Below are 18,724 nucleotides of genomic sequence, written 5' to 3' on the forward strand. Positions count from 1 at the left end.
TGATTTATATTTTTATAAATAGATATCTAAGGTGAGAAATAAGTCCTCAATATCATCTCAAGAAACAGTGACATATTTTAAAGTTCTATGATGATTTTAATGTAAAAACATTGTTTAGACATGATCTTGTCATTTGTAAGCACTGATCTGCATTTTGTGTTTATATACTGAACTTTTGGAAATTTATTGATTAATAACAAAAGAATTAGTTCTCCATTCTTGCATTTTTAACTGAGAGAGGAAAGTGAAATTTCTGTTTTTCTTATATTTCAGAACAAAGTAGAAGAGATGACTTAGAAGCTTTAGGCCATATGTTCATGTATTTTCTTAGAGGCAGTCTTCCTTGGCAAGGTTTAAAGGTAATTGCTTTTGTATTTCCTTATTGAATTTCCTAAGTTGTTAATATATTAAGATCCTCTCTTCAAAGTATCAATATTTAATTTAAAAATTACCACTTTCTCAAAGTTTTTATTTCCTTTTTTAGGCTGACACATTGAAAGAAAGGTATCAGAAAATTGGAGACACAAAGCGAGCCACACCAATAGAAGTGCTATGTGAAAATTTTCCAGGTAACAAAAATGCCACGTTGATACGTAGGCTCATACACAGAAAACCGCAACTCTAATCATTTTTTAAGTCTGTAAATGCTTTTTTAAATGTTTAAAAGAAATGAACTCAGAATATGATTTAAAAGATGTAGCATTTGATGCACAGACACAGAAGCAATTTGTATATTTACTTTATTAAGATGGTTAAATAGAAGAAAATCTCATCTTTTAATCGTGTTGACAAATACCAGCTAAAGTAATATTTTCTTCAATGACTTAACTTTTAATAAGTTAAAATATTTGCTAAGAAATACCAACTATAAAATTTTCGTGTATAATGTTAGTCATTTTAGTCTTATTGCCAAACTCAAAGTAGGTATATGATGTCTGATTTAGTCTGGTTTTTGAAGTGCAGTAAAATCTTACTACTCTTATTACTTTTAGGTTAATTTTATATTGGGGAACTTTGTGAAAATAGTTTAGCTTTCATGTAGATTTTCGCAACTCAAACCAACAGAAATTTATTTAAGATTTCAAAATCAATTAAGAAATAAGAATTAAAAAAGAAGAATGCATTGCTAATGTTTAAAATACCTGCTGTGATTGTGCAATAACATTGAGTGAAAAGAGAACTAAATTTGAATATAGAAGACTGAATTTATGTCTCATTTTGATATTCACAGGTTCTCTTTGTAATGCTGGCATTATTATTGTAATAATAAAAGTATAATCTCTGGTAGCTCTTTCTCAAGTTTGCTATATTATTCATTGTCAGCAAACTTTAATTATAGGTTTTTCTTTCTTAATCTAAAACTAGAGGATTCAAAACAATATTGGTTAATAGTACTAGCAGTTCAAGTGTAGAGAAGTTACAAATTTCTGCTGGAAAAATGTTGATGCCAAAGTAAATTAGCCATATAATTAGCTAGAAAGTGGAATAGTGTCCGGCCAGTTAGCTTGGTTGGTTAGAGCGTTGTCCTGAAGCACATAGGTTGCCGGTTTGATCCCTGGTCAGCACTCACTCAGGAACAGATCAATGTTCCTGTATCTTTCTGTGCTTCAGGACGATGCTCTAACTAACTGCGCTATCTAGCTAGGGCTTCCTGTCTCTCTTGCATCCTCATCTCTCACTAAAATTAATAATTAAAAAAATGTGTAATAGTGAGGTTCACCATGTCAGGAAGGTCACCAGGTGTCACTCTCATTGCCTGTTGGACTGTGTGTGATTCTATTCTTATTGGCTACAGTGAGTGATTTGGATCAGAAAAGCAGAAAGCAGCTAGGTGTAACCTGCCATCTTGTATTACAGTGACTTTTTTTGTGCTCTCATAGTGCAGCACTGTCTTGCTCACCATTTTGTCTAGTGATTTTCATGGCTTTTTAATTCTGGAAAGTATAACCTTTCTTTTTTTTTTTTTTTTTGTATTTTTCTGGATTTGGAAACGGGGAGGCAGTCAGACAGACTCCCGCATGCGCCTGACTGGGATCTACCCGGCAAGCCCACTAGGGGGCGATGCTCTGCCCATCTGGGTTGTTGCTCGGTTGCAACCATAGCCATTCTAGCGCCTGAGGCAGAGGCCACAGAGCCATCCTCAGCGCCCGGGCAAACTTTGCTCCAGTGGAGCCTTGGCTGCTGGAGGGGAAGAGAGAAACAGAGAGGAAGGAAAGGGGGAGGAGTGGAGAAGCAGATGGGCGCTTCTCCTGTGTGCCCTGGCCGGGAATCGAACCTGAGACTCCCACACACCAGGCTGACACTCTACCACTGAGCCATCCAGCCAGGGCCGAAAGTATAACCTTTTATATATATATATATATATAGTGCATTTGGAAATTTTAATGGCATGCATGATTGTTAATTATATGACCAGAAATTAAAAGAAGAATTAAACTGAGCTTGAATGTTCTATTTTTGAGATATGTTTTAGATTTATTCTGCTAGATCAATTGGATTAAATACTACCCATAGCCAAGATTATGGTCAGTTAGTTTGTGTCACTGGTCTAAAGGAATCCAGGAGGCCAGTGCATATACTTTCTTATATTTATTTTAAAACTTTTATTATTATTATTTTTTTAATTAAGGGTCTTCTTTTTTTTTAATTTTTTATTTATTCATTTTTAGAGAGGAGAGAGAGAGGGAGAGAGAGGAGAGTGAGACAGAGAGAGAGAAGGGGGGAGGAGCTAGAAGCATCAACTCCCATATGTGCCTTGACCAGGCAAGCCCAGGGTTTCGAACCGGCGACCTCAGCATTTCCAGGTCGACGCTTTATCCACTGCGCCACCACAGGTCAGGCTATTATTTTTTTAAGTGAGAGGAGTGAAGATAGAGAGACAGACCCCACATGCGGCCCTACCCGAATCCACCTGGCCACCCTTGTCTGGGGCTGATGCTCAAATCAACCAAATTATTCTCAGCGCCTGAGGCTGGAGCGCAAACCAATCAAGCCACTGACTGTGGGAGGAGGAGAGGGAGGGGAAGAGAAATAGATGGTCGCTTCTCATGTGTGTCCTGACTGGGGATTGAACCTGGGCTAATGCTCTATCTATTGACCAAACCGGCCAGGGCCTATACTTTCATATATAAATCAATTCTTATCAATATTTAAAAAATTTTTAAATTTGTGAGCTGAGTATTTAATTGCTCTGCGATTAAATAATTATGCATTAAGTTGTTAATTCAACCTATGATACCAAGTTTTTATTTAAATAATTGTAAAATAAAAATTTTAGTCTTTCTTAATGAAATGAAGCAAAAATAGTCATCTGTTAAATTAAACCTCATTTCTGTTTTGCACTTATTTCCTTCCTACTTTTCCCTTTTAAAATTTTTTAATTTTAAATTTATAAACTTTTAAATTGCAACAGAATTTTCCTTTTTTGTTTTTATAATTCTGTGTGCTTTTAGACATTTAAATACTTTTATTATTAATTAGTATAGAAAATAATTAATATAGAAACATATAATAAGAATAACATTTATTTCCTTTCTAGAAGAAATGGCAACATATCTTCGTTATGTAAGAAGGCTAGATTTTTTTGAAAAACCAGACTATGATTACCTAAGAAAGCTTTTTACTGACTTGTTTGATCGAAAAGGATATATGTTTGATTATGAATATGACTGGATTGGCAAACAGTTGGTGAGTACTCTGTGCTATATAATAAAAGACCTTATCATGCTTCTTTTCCACATTATAGATCCTTCAATGGTAAAAGTTTGAGAACAAATACTTTTTGAAAAAGGGTTCAACTTATTTTTTTAGAGCTATTTCCAGTAACACAGTACTAATATTATTCTTTGAATTTTGTGAAATCCCTACATTTGAACTCTGCTTTCTAGAGTGATAAATTATTTTGAACTTTTCATTCCTGATTTAATTCTTAATGTGGAATATACTTTTATTGGTACAATATTCTGGTGAGTACTTTAACATATCAGTTGGTTTTTTACTTTTGTTTACTTCAGCCATCTTTCAAAACATTTGTGTACAATGCAGTGTATAGTTGATGTGTTATGGAGTTGTATACCTGAAACCGGTATGATTATTTACCAATGTCACCCCAAATAAATTCAATTAAAAAGGAATATAAAAGGATTCAATAACAAAATATAATTTTTCTTGTTAAATTGGTAAAGATGAAAATTTATAATAGCGTATTATGACTATGACTAGGAAGAGAAATGGACCTCATCGATAGAAACACAAATTATAACATTTCCAGAAAGCAAATTGGCACTGTGTGTCAAGAGCCTTAAATTTTGTTTTTACTTTTGCCACAGTAATCTCATTTCTAGGAAGTAATGCTAAGTAAATAATTGTAAACAATAAAAATTTTGTTTAAAAAAATAATTTTTTCAGTTACTTTGCTAAAGAAAGCATTTATAATTTACAGATATGTTTTAATCTAGCAGTTTTAAGTTATCTGTGGGAATAGATTGGTACTTGAAGCATGTTTAGGTTTTAAAACTGTACCTAAGTTTTCATAACTTAAAAAGTTATCTTCATTATAACTGTAAGATCATTGCTCATCACTTAGGAGACACATTATTATTTCTTTCCTTGAAAAAACGAGTTCTAAAAGGTAAAATATTTATTCTCACTAGTCTTTTAATAAGTTAAGAATGTATACAAGTTCTTTTTTAAATTGTGGTTCACTGTTAGCGAATTTTTATCCATATTTGGAACCACTAAACTGTCAGATTCAAGTGTTTTGAACAATTGACTTAAGCATTTATCTATATTTTTCTTAAATCCAAAGTGATTTGAATATATCTGGAATTTATGATGCAAATCTAAATAAACTTCTATTTAAGTATTTATAGTTTTAATTGTATTAAAAATTAAAAAATTTTAAAGCCTCTTTGAGTAACAATAAGTAATTCTGTTAGCTTATTTAAAAAATTGTTCCCCTCGTCTTAAAAAAGTAATTTATTCTCTTTATACATTAGCTTTGAAAATGAGAAACATGGCCCTGGCCGGTTGGCTCAGTGGTAGAGCGTCGGCCTAGCGTGCGGAGGACCCAGGTTCGATTCCTGGCCAGGGCACACAGGAGAAGCGCCCATTTGCTTCTCCACCCCTCCCCGCACCTTCCTCTCTGTCTCTCTCTTCCCCTCCCGCAGCCAAGGCTCCATTGGAGCAAAGATGGCCCGGGCGCTGGGGATGGCTCCTTGGCCTCTGCCCCAGGCGCTAGAGTGGCTCTGGTCGCAACATGGCGAAGCCCAGGATGGGCAGAGCATCGCCCCCTGGTGGGCAGAGCGTCGCCCCTGGTGGGCGTGCCGGGTGGATCCCGGTCGGGCGCATGCAGGAGTCTGTCTGACTGTCTCTCCCTGTTTCCAGCTTCAGAAAAATGCAAAAGAAAATGCAAAAAAAAAAAAAAGAAAAAAAAAAAAGAAAATGAGAAACATGAACAAATACACTCTCATTTTTTGATATGAAAAAGTAAATGACAGTATTAGTAGGTCTTTTGTTGTTATAAAAATAAGTACTTGATAAAACATTTAAATATTTTGAAAACAGTTTAAAAAGTAGCTATGTTCTCTTTGCATTAACCTGTTAGCTTTAACAACATATTTTGTTAATGATGTTTTAAGACCTTACTTTCAGTGTCTTCTCTTTATTTTTTATTCTTTTAAACAGCTAAATGATATTAAGTAAGACTTCTGAAATAGACTGTATTGATGCTAATTATTATTGTATTGTAGCCTACTCCAGTGGGGGCAGTTCAGCAAGATCCTGCTCTATCATCAAACAGAGAAGCACACCAACACAGAGATAAGATGCAACAATCCAAAAACCAGGTTTGCAGCCCTTTTAGATAAGAAATGTCTTAGTTTGCTTCTGTATTATCTTGTGACAATTTTTAAATGTATTTGGTGTTTTATCATGCCTAGATGACTGTTTTATATGTGTATGTATAGCTGCATGTGTGTAAGAGTGTTTACATACACATGTATGTACATAATGAAATACACATTTTTTTCTTCAGTAGATAAAACAGACTATATCCAGACACATGCTAAGGATTAAAAATATATATTTCCTTTCAATATTAGTTTAATGATAAGTTTATTATTTAGTGGTATAAATTAGTATAATTTTGAGCAACATTTGACATTCTGTTAGAAGTATTTGGATGCCCTGATGGAATGAATTGAATAGATGTTGATCTTTCTAACTAATAAGTCATTTACTGAGTGAGTTACTGGTATTTGAAAGCTACTATTTTATATGTTGCAGAAATGCAGAAGTGAGAAAACTAATATAACCTGTAAAAAAATAGTTTTGTAATGAGTGGCTAAGAGCTCACTCAGTCTCTTGAATCATTCATACCTTCATACCTGGATCAGGTTTAGTCCTGGGCAAATTACTTAATCTTCAAAACCTTAGTTCTCTCATCTATAAAAAGAAAGTAATGCATGTTAATGCCTAGCATATAGTAAGTCTTCAATAAATCTCAACTCTCATGGCTGGTGTTACTGTTACCAAGATTATTACAGTAAATTCACAAATAACTATTATACGTTACAAAGCAGAATTAGTTCTGTCACATGAAGCATATTAATAAAGTGCCATGGAAGATCATTGGAATATGCAAGGACTATAAAGATTTTATGGAGAAGGTGGTTTTGAGATGAGCCTGAAGAATGAATGAAATTTTTAAAGGCAGATAAAGGAATATAAGGGCATTTTAGGGAGAGTGAACAGTATAAAATATGATGCAGACATTTAAAAATGTAGAGGTTGAATAATAGCGAACAGTTCAGTTTGCTTGGAGCAGAGAGAAAGTTTAGGCAGTGCATAGAAGATTGAGAGCGAAGAGTTTGTACTTCCTGGGTAAGGTATTTGAGGGCTGTTGAATTTTTGAACAATGTTTTCACTTTTTCCTCTTTTGTAAAAAGAAGTTTTATTGAAGCCATCTTTGACATAAAAATTTTTGCTATCGCACTGAGTTAAAAAGTGTCTTTAGTATTTTTTAAAAAGGGTAGTGCATTATTTTTTTTTACTTTTTCATCTCATCAGAGTTTGAGTGATGGCTAAACTAGAGATCAGAAATCATAGGAAGTAACACACCTTGTTAAAAATTATTGCAAAATAAAATGCTACATTTAGAAGATATTTAACGGTATTCTTTAAAGTACAGTCAATTTAAAAAGTTTAGTTTTAGAATTTTGCCTTAGAAAAATTGAGACAATAAAGGGTCTTGTATCTGAATTAATTCAAAATATGAATTACAACTAGTTTTTAGTGTGAGTACTCCGATAAGATGCTGTGCATAGAGAGAAATGGCTCAAAAGTCAAGATGTAGAGTTTGTGTTTTATAAGTCAGAGGTAATTTCTCACACATACTTTGGAAGAAAGTCAATAATTCATGGTCTCTGAAGATTTCCACTTGAGCTCTTAGGTATTGATAAATGAAACTCTTATTGTTGAATTAAACTTAAATTTTAATATTTTAGAGTTTGTCTACATGTTTCAGACATGTCTTACTAGCTAGATTGTGAGCTCACTGAGGGTGGGAACCATATTTTATTCATGTAGTTCTTGTTGCACTAAATGTAGGGACTCATTTTTTTTTTCTTCAGGAAATCCTATAATATAACTTACTCATTGAATTTGAAACCTGGATATGCAGACTGTCATCATAACAGAAATGTCGTATGTCTAGAAAAAAAGGGTTAAATATGTGTGAAGCAGCAAACAGTTTTAAGTTGTATGAGAAACCCATAGTTCGCAACCCCAGAAGGAGATGAAAAGTCAATTCTTTAAATGACTAAAATCTTTGTTATGTCCCAAAATAAACAATTTTTTTTTCCAAAATAAATTTTTTTTTCCCTAAAGAAACCATTTGTAACCCAGAATCAGTGGTTGGAGTTCAGCGGCTCCTGAAAGTGTTGGGTGCATGTCAGTGTTCATTCTGAGGACACGTTGCATAGCTTTCGCTGTCTCCTTGTGGAGGTCCATACCCCCAAATGTTGCCTGTTATACTACACTAGGCAACATTTAGATACTTGTCTCAACTTTAGCATCATTTTAATCTTCCATCCTGTTTAGATTTGATCTCATCTGATTTATTTAATTAAGCTACAAATCTGCTAAATTCTGGTGATGAGTTTGGAGGCTTTAGTGGAAAGACGTTATAAAATGATCATGATTTTTTTATGACATTCTCCATGTTACAGAGAATGTAATTTTGCATTGTATCATTTAATTTAGGGAGCCTAGTGCTTGAACTTTTATACATTATATCAACTTGAATTTAATATCTCTTCTCCCAGAAAAGGTTGCTCTGTCCACTGATATGCTTAGGCTCCCTGCAACTAATGTACATGGCCCTACACAGCAAGATTTTCTTGACTTTGGTTGAAAAAGAAAGTAAAAAGCAGTGAAAGCTTTAGAACATAGGCAGTTGTGGACAGGAGCCTAGGTAGTATTATTAGAGGAGCAGTAGGCCTGAGCTGAATCTCTGCTTTACTTGTCACCTCTGATTTAGGGAAGTGTTTCACGTCTCAGTCTCTTCATCGGTGAAATGAGGATAATACTATCTCAAAATGTGATAACACATGCACAACACCTAATGCAGAACCAAGTGTGCCATAGAAACTAAAATATTGTATCTCTTCTCTTTCTTGTTATTAGTGCTGCCCACATTTCCTGAAACATAGAAATTGACCCTTTCTAATTCTGTTGGAGGATTATTAGTCTGTAGTTATTGCCATGCAATATGCCAAGTCATCTAAAAGCATCAAGAAATACCAGCCTATTTCAGGGAAATGGGTTCTTTAATTTGAAACAGATAAAAAGAGATCAGTGAAGCCAAAGGATTCATAGATGTAGGATTGTTACATTAAAAAAAATTGTTGTATTCTCATAGTATTCTGTATAGCATTTTTACTCTTCAAAGAACTTTTCTGTTTTCTTATATTATCCTCACAATCTGAAACAGAGTACTAACCAAGAGAGAAGAGTTTTCTAGGATCTTAAGAACAGCTATTTAAGGAACAGCTATTTTTTCTTACCTTGGTAGCTATTCCTCATCAGAAAATAAATGAGGACCTCTATTACTAAAATTTAGAGTATGGTTTTTTTAGTTTGCTCATATATGATTTGGAGTGCTTTCTTGGGGACATCATTTTTATCTCCCCAGTTAACTTCATTTATAAAGTTAGAGGATAGAGTTTGTGATATCTAAATCCTTTTACTTCTAAAATTCTATTGTATTTTTTTCTATGATTGATTATTACATAATTACAGCAATTTAATTGAAATCTTTCCACATGCAGTATTATTGCATCTGTGACTCAGAATAGTAAAGGTATTTTACGATTTCCTTTTATAAGTTTGTTTTCTATATTATAAGGATGAGATGTTTAACATATTGGGTTTTTCTTCTTCCATCCATGCCACTTGCATTAAATAAATGGCAGTCGGCAGACCACAGGGCAGCTTGGGACTCCCAGCAGGCAAATCCCCACCATTTGAGAGCTCACCTTGCAGCAGACAGACATGGTGGCTCGGTACAGGTATTTTCTGACTTTTGCATGAGTGATTATTTCCCAAATTTATACAACTAACCCTTTTTTGGAACTTATGGCATGATTTCATATCCTAATGGAACACTTGTTGCTGAACTCTCCATAATTCTGTTCCTTTGTATTTAACCAAAAAGCAAAATTAACATGGTCTAGAAAGACCAGCAGGGATGCTAAGATTTTGCCTTTGTTCATTTTTGCAAGTAGATGCAACAGTATTTAAGTAAGTCATACAATAGTTTAGAAAAACAAACTGTATTACTTTAAATATATGTTAAACTTGATTTTTCTACAGTAATCTCAATCTTTTTAAATAGCTTTAACAGAACATTTTTATATCTTTTCCCTTTCATTGTCATGCCTCCTTCCAACTTAAGTCAATCAGTTAAGTAGATATCTAGCCTTTTTCATTCTGAATATTCAGAATGTACTTTCTGATTAATTGGTTGAATAAACAAGACCCTAATTTTTATAATGGTACATTTTGTTTCTGCTTGTAGAAAATATCAGATGGATAAAATAATTTCAAGAACAATATTTATTAAATATTCTCAATTTTCTGGATATTTACAGAAATTTAAAGCGGTCTCTTTATTTTTTGATGTTTTCTTTCCCTTTTCTTTATACTTAGAGAGATAGCTACTATTTTTATTCCTCTCATGCCCCTAAATTTATTTTTTATGTGTATTGTAGAAATAAGGAAAGGTTACTAAGTCTCTTCTTTTAAAATGTTCATTTAAGCTAATCTAAGTGCTGGTTTAAAATAATAGAGATTATAAAAGTTATTTCAATCCATTTTAGTTTAGAACCTTTAAAATTTTTTTTCTCCATGTTTCCATTTGAACTATTTTTAATATATATATTTAAGCTATTGAATCAATGAGATAGATTTTCTTTCTTGATTTGAATTTTAAGTCAGTTCTTGGTTAACTCTTTTAAGTTTTCATTTTTTTTTTACCATTAAATTTTAGAGGTAATTTAAATTATATAACCAAGCATTTTTATAGTACTTTCTAGTCTCTGGAGCTTTCATTCATGTATAAGAAAAGTATTTGAATAGTTCTGGAATAATTTAGCTTGAGGGACTCAGAGGCAAAGGTTGTCTGAATTGTAAAATTTTTAATGGTCTGCATTCATATCATTGGAAAACTTAATTGAGCAAATTATACTTAATTTTCATAATACAAGATAGATTGTATCTGTATACATTTACATGTTTCTAAGTGTTGTAAGTATCATAGCAAGTGTGTTGCTGAGTGTTCAGGGAAATCTGCAACAATTAAGGCACTAGTAGAAAGTTTTCCTGTCACTCTGTATGGTTACCACAAGCACTTAGCTGTTTCTTGCTCTATGGGATTCCCTAGGTGGTATATGGGAGGGATCTTTTTGGACCATCAAAGGGTGAATGATATATTGGCTCATCACTTCACTAGTTTATGCGCTATGTTTTTAAAGAGATATTTCAACTCTGCTCATTTCTCATCATCTCTTTAAAACTGTTCTGCGTATAGAGATTCTGATTTCATTCTAACATCCAATAAGTAATTAATTTTACTTCTAGTAATACATAGGTAAAGCAATACTTTGATTCTATTTTCACTAACTTCCTGATTATATTTTATAACATTAACTAACCTGATATGATGGACATTAAACAAGTTTGACTGTCATGAAAAATGTACTAGGAGCCTAAGTAAGATCATGCCTGAATCTTGCCCCAACCCAAAATATTGGCTGCATTTATATCTTATCCACTTTCAAATTTTGAAAAAATTATAATATGGCACTTGTTTTATAGGATTAATGAAATTGTAATTTAAAGCTAGTAAGAGGAAAGAAAAGGGCCTAAAATCTAAGCTAATGTGATTATTATAACAATAACTGAATACTATATTTGCTTCTGAATGAATGAAGAAAGGGAAACAATATGTTCTGTAGCTCTCAAAAGGGAAAAACCTCTCACCAAGACAAAAGTATGAGGAGAAGTTGCCTTGAGCTTCTTTGTGTGATGGTCATTAAACCAACTTTTGGACAAGTTTAAAGCAATGGCTTGAAAAATTATCCTCAATAAATACATGAAATGCATAACATCAAATAATTTCTCAGGGAAGACATTCCATATGAGTAGATAGCTATCCGGTAATCAAGTGTGGTGCAGACTTAGGATATGCAAAAGCAGAATCAGCAGTAACCTAAAATGAACCATTAGGCATCCATCCCTCATCGGTCTTTTTTTTTTAATTGAGGTATAATTGACATGTAACATTAGATTCAGTTGTACAGCGTGATGATTTAGTATTTGTATACACTGAGAGATGACTGCAGTAAGTCTGTTACCATACAAAGTTATAAATATCTTTCCTGGTGTGGGAACTTCTAAGATTTATTCACTTAGCAGCTTTCAGCATTATTTACTGCAGTCACCATGCTGCACATTCTCTCCCCATGAGTTATTTGTTTTATTGCCGGAAGTTTGTACTGTCACTGCACCCTTTTTTGTGGAACTAGTGAGAATTGTTCTCAGTGTGGAACTGCTAAGGTGGTTCCAGTTGACACGCTCTGAGATGAAACCTCTTGCCATTTTGACCTACAGAAAGAACCTCACGTACTCTTAATGTCACATGTGCTTTAGTAGCAACTGAGTCATGGAGTATGAATTTGAGGGCCTTGTTTTTCTGAAATTATTATATATATATATTACAGATCAGACATAGGTTATCAAGTTGATTTCGTTGTGGCTAAGAGCACAAGCTCCAGAGTCAGATTTGAGTTCAAATTCTGTGCCTCTGATTACTTAGATTATCCATCAGTAAAATGGAGATGTTAGTACCATTTCTACCTCATGGTTTTATTGTGTTAATTTAATTTTCCAAGGAAGTATTTAGTATAGAGGCTGGGTTTTAGGCAGTGTTAACTAGTAGAATAATTTATTGCTTTTACAAATTAAGAAACTTGACTAGTATTTTTATCTCTCTCTGGAAAAGTACAGCCAAAAGAAAGCATTGTCAAATGCTGTCTCTTTCGGGAGACCATGTTAATTCACTGACCAGAAGGATACAGCTATACATTTAATAAACTTTTCCCACTCAGGAGACTACGAATAATATTCAGATTTCTAAAGACTTTATTTTGAATCTGTTCTTGGCTCATACGTGTTTTGGAAAAACTAGAGGAATCAAGTGTGCCCCTCACTATTTCCCTTAGATTCATTGCTAATAAATATGGCCGAGAAACTTAGACCCACCACTGTCAGCTGCTGGCTTGTCGTTATACAGCAAGTATATATAAATGTCTACTAGGGGCTAGGCACTGTGCTAGAGTGTTTGAATATAAGGAAGAATAACATATATGCCTGTCCTCATGGAACTTTCCATCAGTGAGGAAGGCTAATTAGCATTGCGATAAGTGGAGAAAGCTTAAGAAGACATAGATACAGAAGGACTGAATAAAACTCAGTCGAGCTGGTGTGTATTGAGAAAGGAGACTGAGAGGTAGGCAAGAGGCAAGTCATGAAGGCTCCTAACGGGTCTTGTTATTTAATTTGGACTCTATTCTGAGGATATTGGGTAACCATGAGAAGAATTAGATAGGGACTAACTTGATTATATTAGTGTACTCTAAAGATTTTTGTTGCTAGTGGTTAGATTGAAGGGTGACAAGCCTAAGGCAAGGACACAGCTATCAAGTCTGCAGCCGAGGAAAAGTGATGGACAGTAGAGATGAAGAGAAAGAAAAGGACGTGAAAGAGAATTAGGAGATAGAGCTTAGTTGGATGTAGGGGCTGAGGGGAAAGGGGAGGTTCGGGGGGGTTCAGTTATCCCTTTTTGATGTTTCTACCTGGCAAATCAGCATTCCTAAAATTAGATTTAAAAGGTACCACTGGCAGCAGGTGCTGCTCATCTCTAACACAACCCCACTGAGCTCAGAGCCAGCTGAAAACCTGACCCTATAAAGCTGAAAGGGAATTTCAAGCAGAGGGAGGGAGACAAGTATTAAGAACAACAACTACTGAAAAACTGCTTTACCTGGTATATAGTTTATGTCCTTATTATTTGAAACTGTAGTTGTACCTTTGGTTTGCATTTAAGGAATAATGTAACTCTGAGCACTTGGGGAAGAAAGGGCAGAATAACGAAACGTGCCAGCATGTTGGGCAGCCCAGCGCTGTTGATGAAAATAAAAGAATAGCATTGATGAGCAGCCTGATATTATAGTCAGAGTATCTTCAGAAACACAAAAAACAGGTGATGATAACAGAAGAAGAATTAGACAGTTGTATCTTGAAATAGTAAAATAAAACATAATGTAGTTAAAAGTGAGAGGAGTAATAGTTGATTATCTCAGTTCTTTATTATGCTAATCGTTAGTACTGACTTTTCTAAAACATTTTAAGTAAACAGTTTGTTTTCTCTATCAAATCTTTGGAATGGCACTAACAAGGAAAAAAAATTTGTGATTAATACAATCATATCTTTCTATTCATAGTTTTCTGGGGCCCTGAAATCTGCAAGAGAAGGAGAGTAGACTAGTTCCCATTATTTAGGGAGAAACAGTCCAACACCCCCAGTGGATGCTCAAAACCATGATAATATAGAACCTACATATACTATTTTTTTCTATACATAAAGACCTATGATTAAGTGTAATGTATAACTTTGGCAAAGTAAAAGAATAACAACATAACTAGTAATAAAATAGAACAATTATACTGTAATAAAAAGTTATGTGAATGTGGTCTCTCTTAAAATATTGTATTGTACTGTACTCACCTTTTCACATACAGAAAGCAGTTTACAACTTCTCTTTGGCATGTCTGAATTGCCAGCATCACTACTCTTGTACTTTGGGACATTATTAAGTAAAATTAGGGTGACATGAACACAAGAACTGGGATATCGAGATGGCTACTAAGTGACTAAATGGGAGATAATGTAAACAGTGTGGATATGCTGGAAAAAGGGTTAATTCATGCCTGGGGTGGACAGTATAGGACGGCACAAGATTTATCATGCTACTCAGAAAGGCAAGCAATTTAAAACTTCTGAATTGTTTATTTCTGGAATTTTCCGTTTAATATTTTCAGACTGTGGTAACTGAAATGGTAGAAAGCAAAACCGTCGAAAAGGGGAGATTAGTGTAGTTACATACTTTTATTACAAAAGTAATTTTTGGCTCATTTCCATTAAATTTAGTTTAGGAACTTCCTTGTCTAGTTATTGGAGTAAATCAGCATTACCAGTTTATTTTGATACTCTTTTATTGTAACATTTATAGTAACATCTTGAAAGGCAGGAACACTAAAAGATTATTGTGTTCTGCTTAATACTTCCATAAGTGAAAGTTAGACTGAAAATCTGTTTTGGTTTATATTTGTTAAAAGACACTGAGAATGTCCTATGCCTTTGGGTCATCAGTTGGAGTATCAAGAAAATCAGTTATAACGCTAGCTGTAATTTTTTAGAATACCTAAGAAAGTTGGTTTTATATAGTACGCGTGCACCCTAGCACAAATAAACTCTTTGGAAATTACTCTTTTAAGTACATCTTATTAATTTGTGTGGTTTATTAGAGATGACTTTTAGAAAAAGTGGATTCATGAATGAAATACATAATGTTTAATATTTCTACTATATATTTTTGGATAGATGGAGATTTGATTTGGTAATATATTGAGCCTCTACTGAGCACTTGGTAACATGGTTATAAGAATGCAAATAGATATTAGGAAGATAGTGTAATAAATTGTATAAATTCATTATATTGGAAAGTACATAGTTGGCCTTTTCAAATCATTGACTACAAAGATATCATGTGTTAACTTTGATTGTACTCAAAATCTATGAGAATGACGTTTTTTGGAAATAGATTGGGCAGGCAGCCATTAAATGAAGAATCATTTATCTCCTACACATAGCTGCAGGCAGATCCCCACCTCCTTCCCTTAAACCCTGATACACTAATAGTAACTCTGCAGTCTGGTTGCCTTATTTTTTTTTAATTTCTTAAAATAAGAACTGCACTAAGTTTCTTATCAGAATTGGAATTTCAGGAAAAAATTCTTTAAGGATAACAAAAACAAAAAACCCTGTAAGTTACCTGAATTATTTTTTGAAATGTCAAACCTCTAAGCTCCTGTCATTTTTATACAAACTTTCATTAAGGAAGCCTAATGAATACTAATATTTTAGAGACTTTCATGTTCTAGTTTGAGTTATAATTCTAGAAAGTTACTTAAATGGAGTCGTTCTTTTAATTTGGCTTATAAAAATATTTTGTATATTTGTTTTTGTTTGATGGATTGCTTATGTTTCCGGGAATATTGTGACACATTATTTATAATATTGTCTTTCTTTTTTGTAAAATTTCTTTGCAAAAAGACCACTAGTTTTCTTAGGTGAAAACAATTGTTTTTAAGATTAAAATTTTTTTTTTATTAAGACTTTATTTATTCATTTTAGGGAGGAGGGGGAGAGAAAGAGAGAGAGAGAGAGAGAGAGAGAGAGAAAGAGAAGGGGGGAGGAGGAGGAAGCATCAACTCCCATATGTGCCTTGACCAGGAAAGGCCAGGGTCCTGAACTGTCTACCTTGGCGTTCCAGGTTGATGCTTGTTCACTGCGCCACCACAGGTCAGGCTTAAGTGAAAACAATTTTAATGCCATGATATATGCATAAGTCACTGGTGTTAAGTAGGCTAGCTTTACAGGAGAACTCTGTTACCACATTAATCCTGTTCTGACCCAGGGATACTGGCCTTGAATAAGAAGAGGGCTAAGGAATCAGGGAAGGCCAGGAAAAATTACATTTAAAAATTACATAAAGGAAGATGCTACTTCCTCTTGGTTTGGTCAGGTTAACCAGGTAGAATAGGATTTGAAACATTTCAGAAAAATAAGCTTTATTAAAGTTAGGTATGACATTGTGTGAATTGAAGTAAATCAGATTATATAATTACAATGCATATATATATAGTTGCTGTTTGCTGGAAAGTTAGAATACCTGAGTTTTAAATTTTCAGTCACGCTGCTTAAAGGGCACCATGTTAGAGGAGCTGACTGTAATTCAAGGTCGGGTCCCTCCAGTTATTTCTCTAAGGCCAGTGAACAGAAAGGAAGAAAAGAAACTTGTTGACTATTATGTTGAGGGAAGAGCAATGGGAATTGTTCAATGAATTGTCTTCATTATTTACTGCATTCAAGACACTCTGCTAGTTAAAGGTAGTGGGGAATCCAAAGTATAAGAATTCTGTTTTTTAGTGCTTTTCCAATTTGGTGCAAGGGGTTTGACTTTTAAAAATTAAGAATAAAGATCCAAATTATGCTTTGAGCATTAGAACAAATTACTTTTAAATGCTTTTAGAAGGAGGGAAAAATAAAAAAAAATCAACAGAGAACTCAGTAAAAGGACAGAAAGGAAGAAGGAGGGGCCCCCAAGGCAGAGAGGCAGTCTTGGACATGAGTGTTGTCCTCTCCTTGGGCTCTCTCTAAAGATGACCAGGAAAGTTTTGTCTGCTTTCAGCTGTAGGCACAAATGCAATATTCATTTCTAAGTACTTGTTCCATGTATGCTATAGGAAATTGAACTTCCATAATGCCTGGATTAGTGCAGATACTGGTTGATTTCTAGTTACTTTCCTTAAAGATTGGGAGAGGGGGTTTATTTCTTTATACTATAATATCAGGTCCACATGAGCTGGGATGTTTATCTGTCTTGTTTACTATGGTATTCCAAGTACCTAAAACAATATGTGTCATGTGTAGCCTCTCAATAAGAACTTTTGAATTAAGTTTTAGAAATATACTCCTAAGTCTAGTAGACTTAAAATTTTTTTTTTAAATCATAAAGATATTAGGTAGGGGAAGTATCATCGGTTATTCTTAGATTTTGAGCCTGGCGGTCTGGGAAGGTGATGGGACTTTAATAGAAATTGGAAACAAGAAGAGAAATGCATTTAAGAAAACATGATATTCTGGTTTTAGAAATACTGAATTTGAGGTGGTAAACCTGGTTAGGTTCAGGGAATTGTTTACATAGAGGTGATAGTTGAAGCCATGCTTGTGGGTGAAACTGACAGTGATAATGATGGCCACTGTTTATTGAGCTCTTTACTACATGCCAGTCACTGTACTTTATATATTGGTTTTATTTCATCTTTATATCAGCCTTGCTAAATAGATACTACTGTATTCCATTTCATAGTTGAGAACACTGAGGTTTAGCAAGATAGGATATCTTTATCATATCTTACCAACTAGGTTACATAGCTGGTAAGTGGTAGAGCTAGGTTTTGAATCTGGACCCATCTTACTCCAGAGTCATCAGCTGGTGCCAAGTGATAAGAAATGTACAGGAAAATGAAGATTGAGTAAAAACCACTGAATATATTTTCTAGGAAACTTTGGTAAACTTCAAAAGAACTCGTACAGTTCTGGTGTAGGGATGGAGTACATATTGCAAGGAATTAAGGTATAAGTGAGTGGAAGATTTTATAAAAATGGAAATGGAAAGTGAACACTTGTTTTCAAGAAATTTTGGAGAAGGCAAGAAATAGTACAGTATAGTGACTTTGTAGGACGAAGTGATATGGGAGTTTTGCTATGGTTTTTATCTTGTTTTAAGATTTTATTCATGCATTTATGCATGCATTCAGTTATTTTAACAACTGTTTTTTGAGTGCATACCCTGTGCCAGCTAGAGTAGTGAAATGTAGCAGGAAACAACACAAGGGTCTTGTTGTCATAGAGCTTAATTTTAATGGAGGTGGGTGTGGTTTTCAAGAAACAATCAATCCGGAAAATATCAACATGGATAAATGCTATACAAAGAGTTAAAAATAGAATGTAACATGCTAGAGAGTGTCTGCATGGAAGTTTTAAATTGTATGATAGAAAGGCCTGTTTTAGAGAAGTTCTCTGAGAATCTAAAAGATAAGAATATAGTCTATAAGCAGGAATAGAATTCAGGCAGTGAGCATAGATAATGCCAAGGCCTTAAAGTAGGCATAGCTTACAATTTTACATAGATGGAGGCTATTGAGCAAAGGAGAAAGTGATATGATGTCAGAGAGGTAGGCAGGATTCATATCTTTGATGGGGCTTTGTGAATTGGTGTAAAGAGTATGGATCTTTAGTCTACACGAAGTGGTACAC

The 18,724-nt window shown here is 34.0% G+C and overlaps 1 protein-coding gene across 9 annotated transcripts in view; it reads left to right on the top strand.

The window, feature by feature from the left end:
* The window catches only part of CSNK1G3 (casein kinase 1 gamma 3), a 105,465-nt gene that overhangs the window by 73,861 nt on the left and 12,880 nt on the right, over positions 1-18,724 (top strand). For 2 of the 9 annotated variants that reach the window (XM_066382102.1, XM_066382105.1), the window contains exons 7-11: positions 274-359; positions 485-569; positions 3,539-3,687; positions 5,751-5,846; positions 9,474-9,569. In XM_066382102.1, coding sequence (XP_066238199.1) covers positions 274-359; positions 485-569; positions 3,539-3,687; positions 5,751-5,846; positions 9,474-9,569 — 512 coding nt within the window. The remainder of the gene's footprint in view (positions 1-273; positions 360-484; positions 570-3,538; positions 3,688-5,750; positions 5,847-9,473; positions 9,570-18,724) is intronic. The other 7 variants (XM_066382103.1, XM_066382106.1, XM_066382107.1 and 4 more) reach the window with 4 other exon arrangements.

This window comes from Saccopteryx leptura, chromosome 4 (assembly GCF_036850995.1).
Source record: "Saccopteryx leptura isolate mSacLep1 chromosome 4, mSacLep1_pri_phased_curated, whole genome shotgun sequence".
Lineage (NCBI taxonomy): Eukaryota > Metazoa > Chordata > Mammalia > Chiroptera > Emballonuridae > Saccopteryx > Saccopteryx leptura.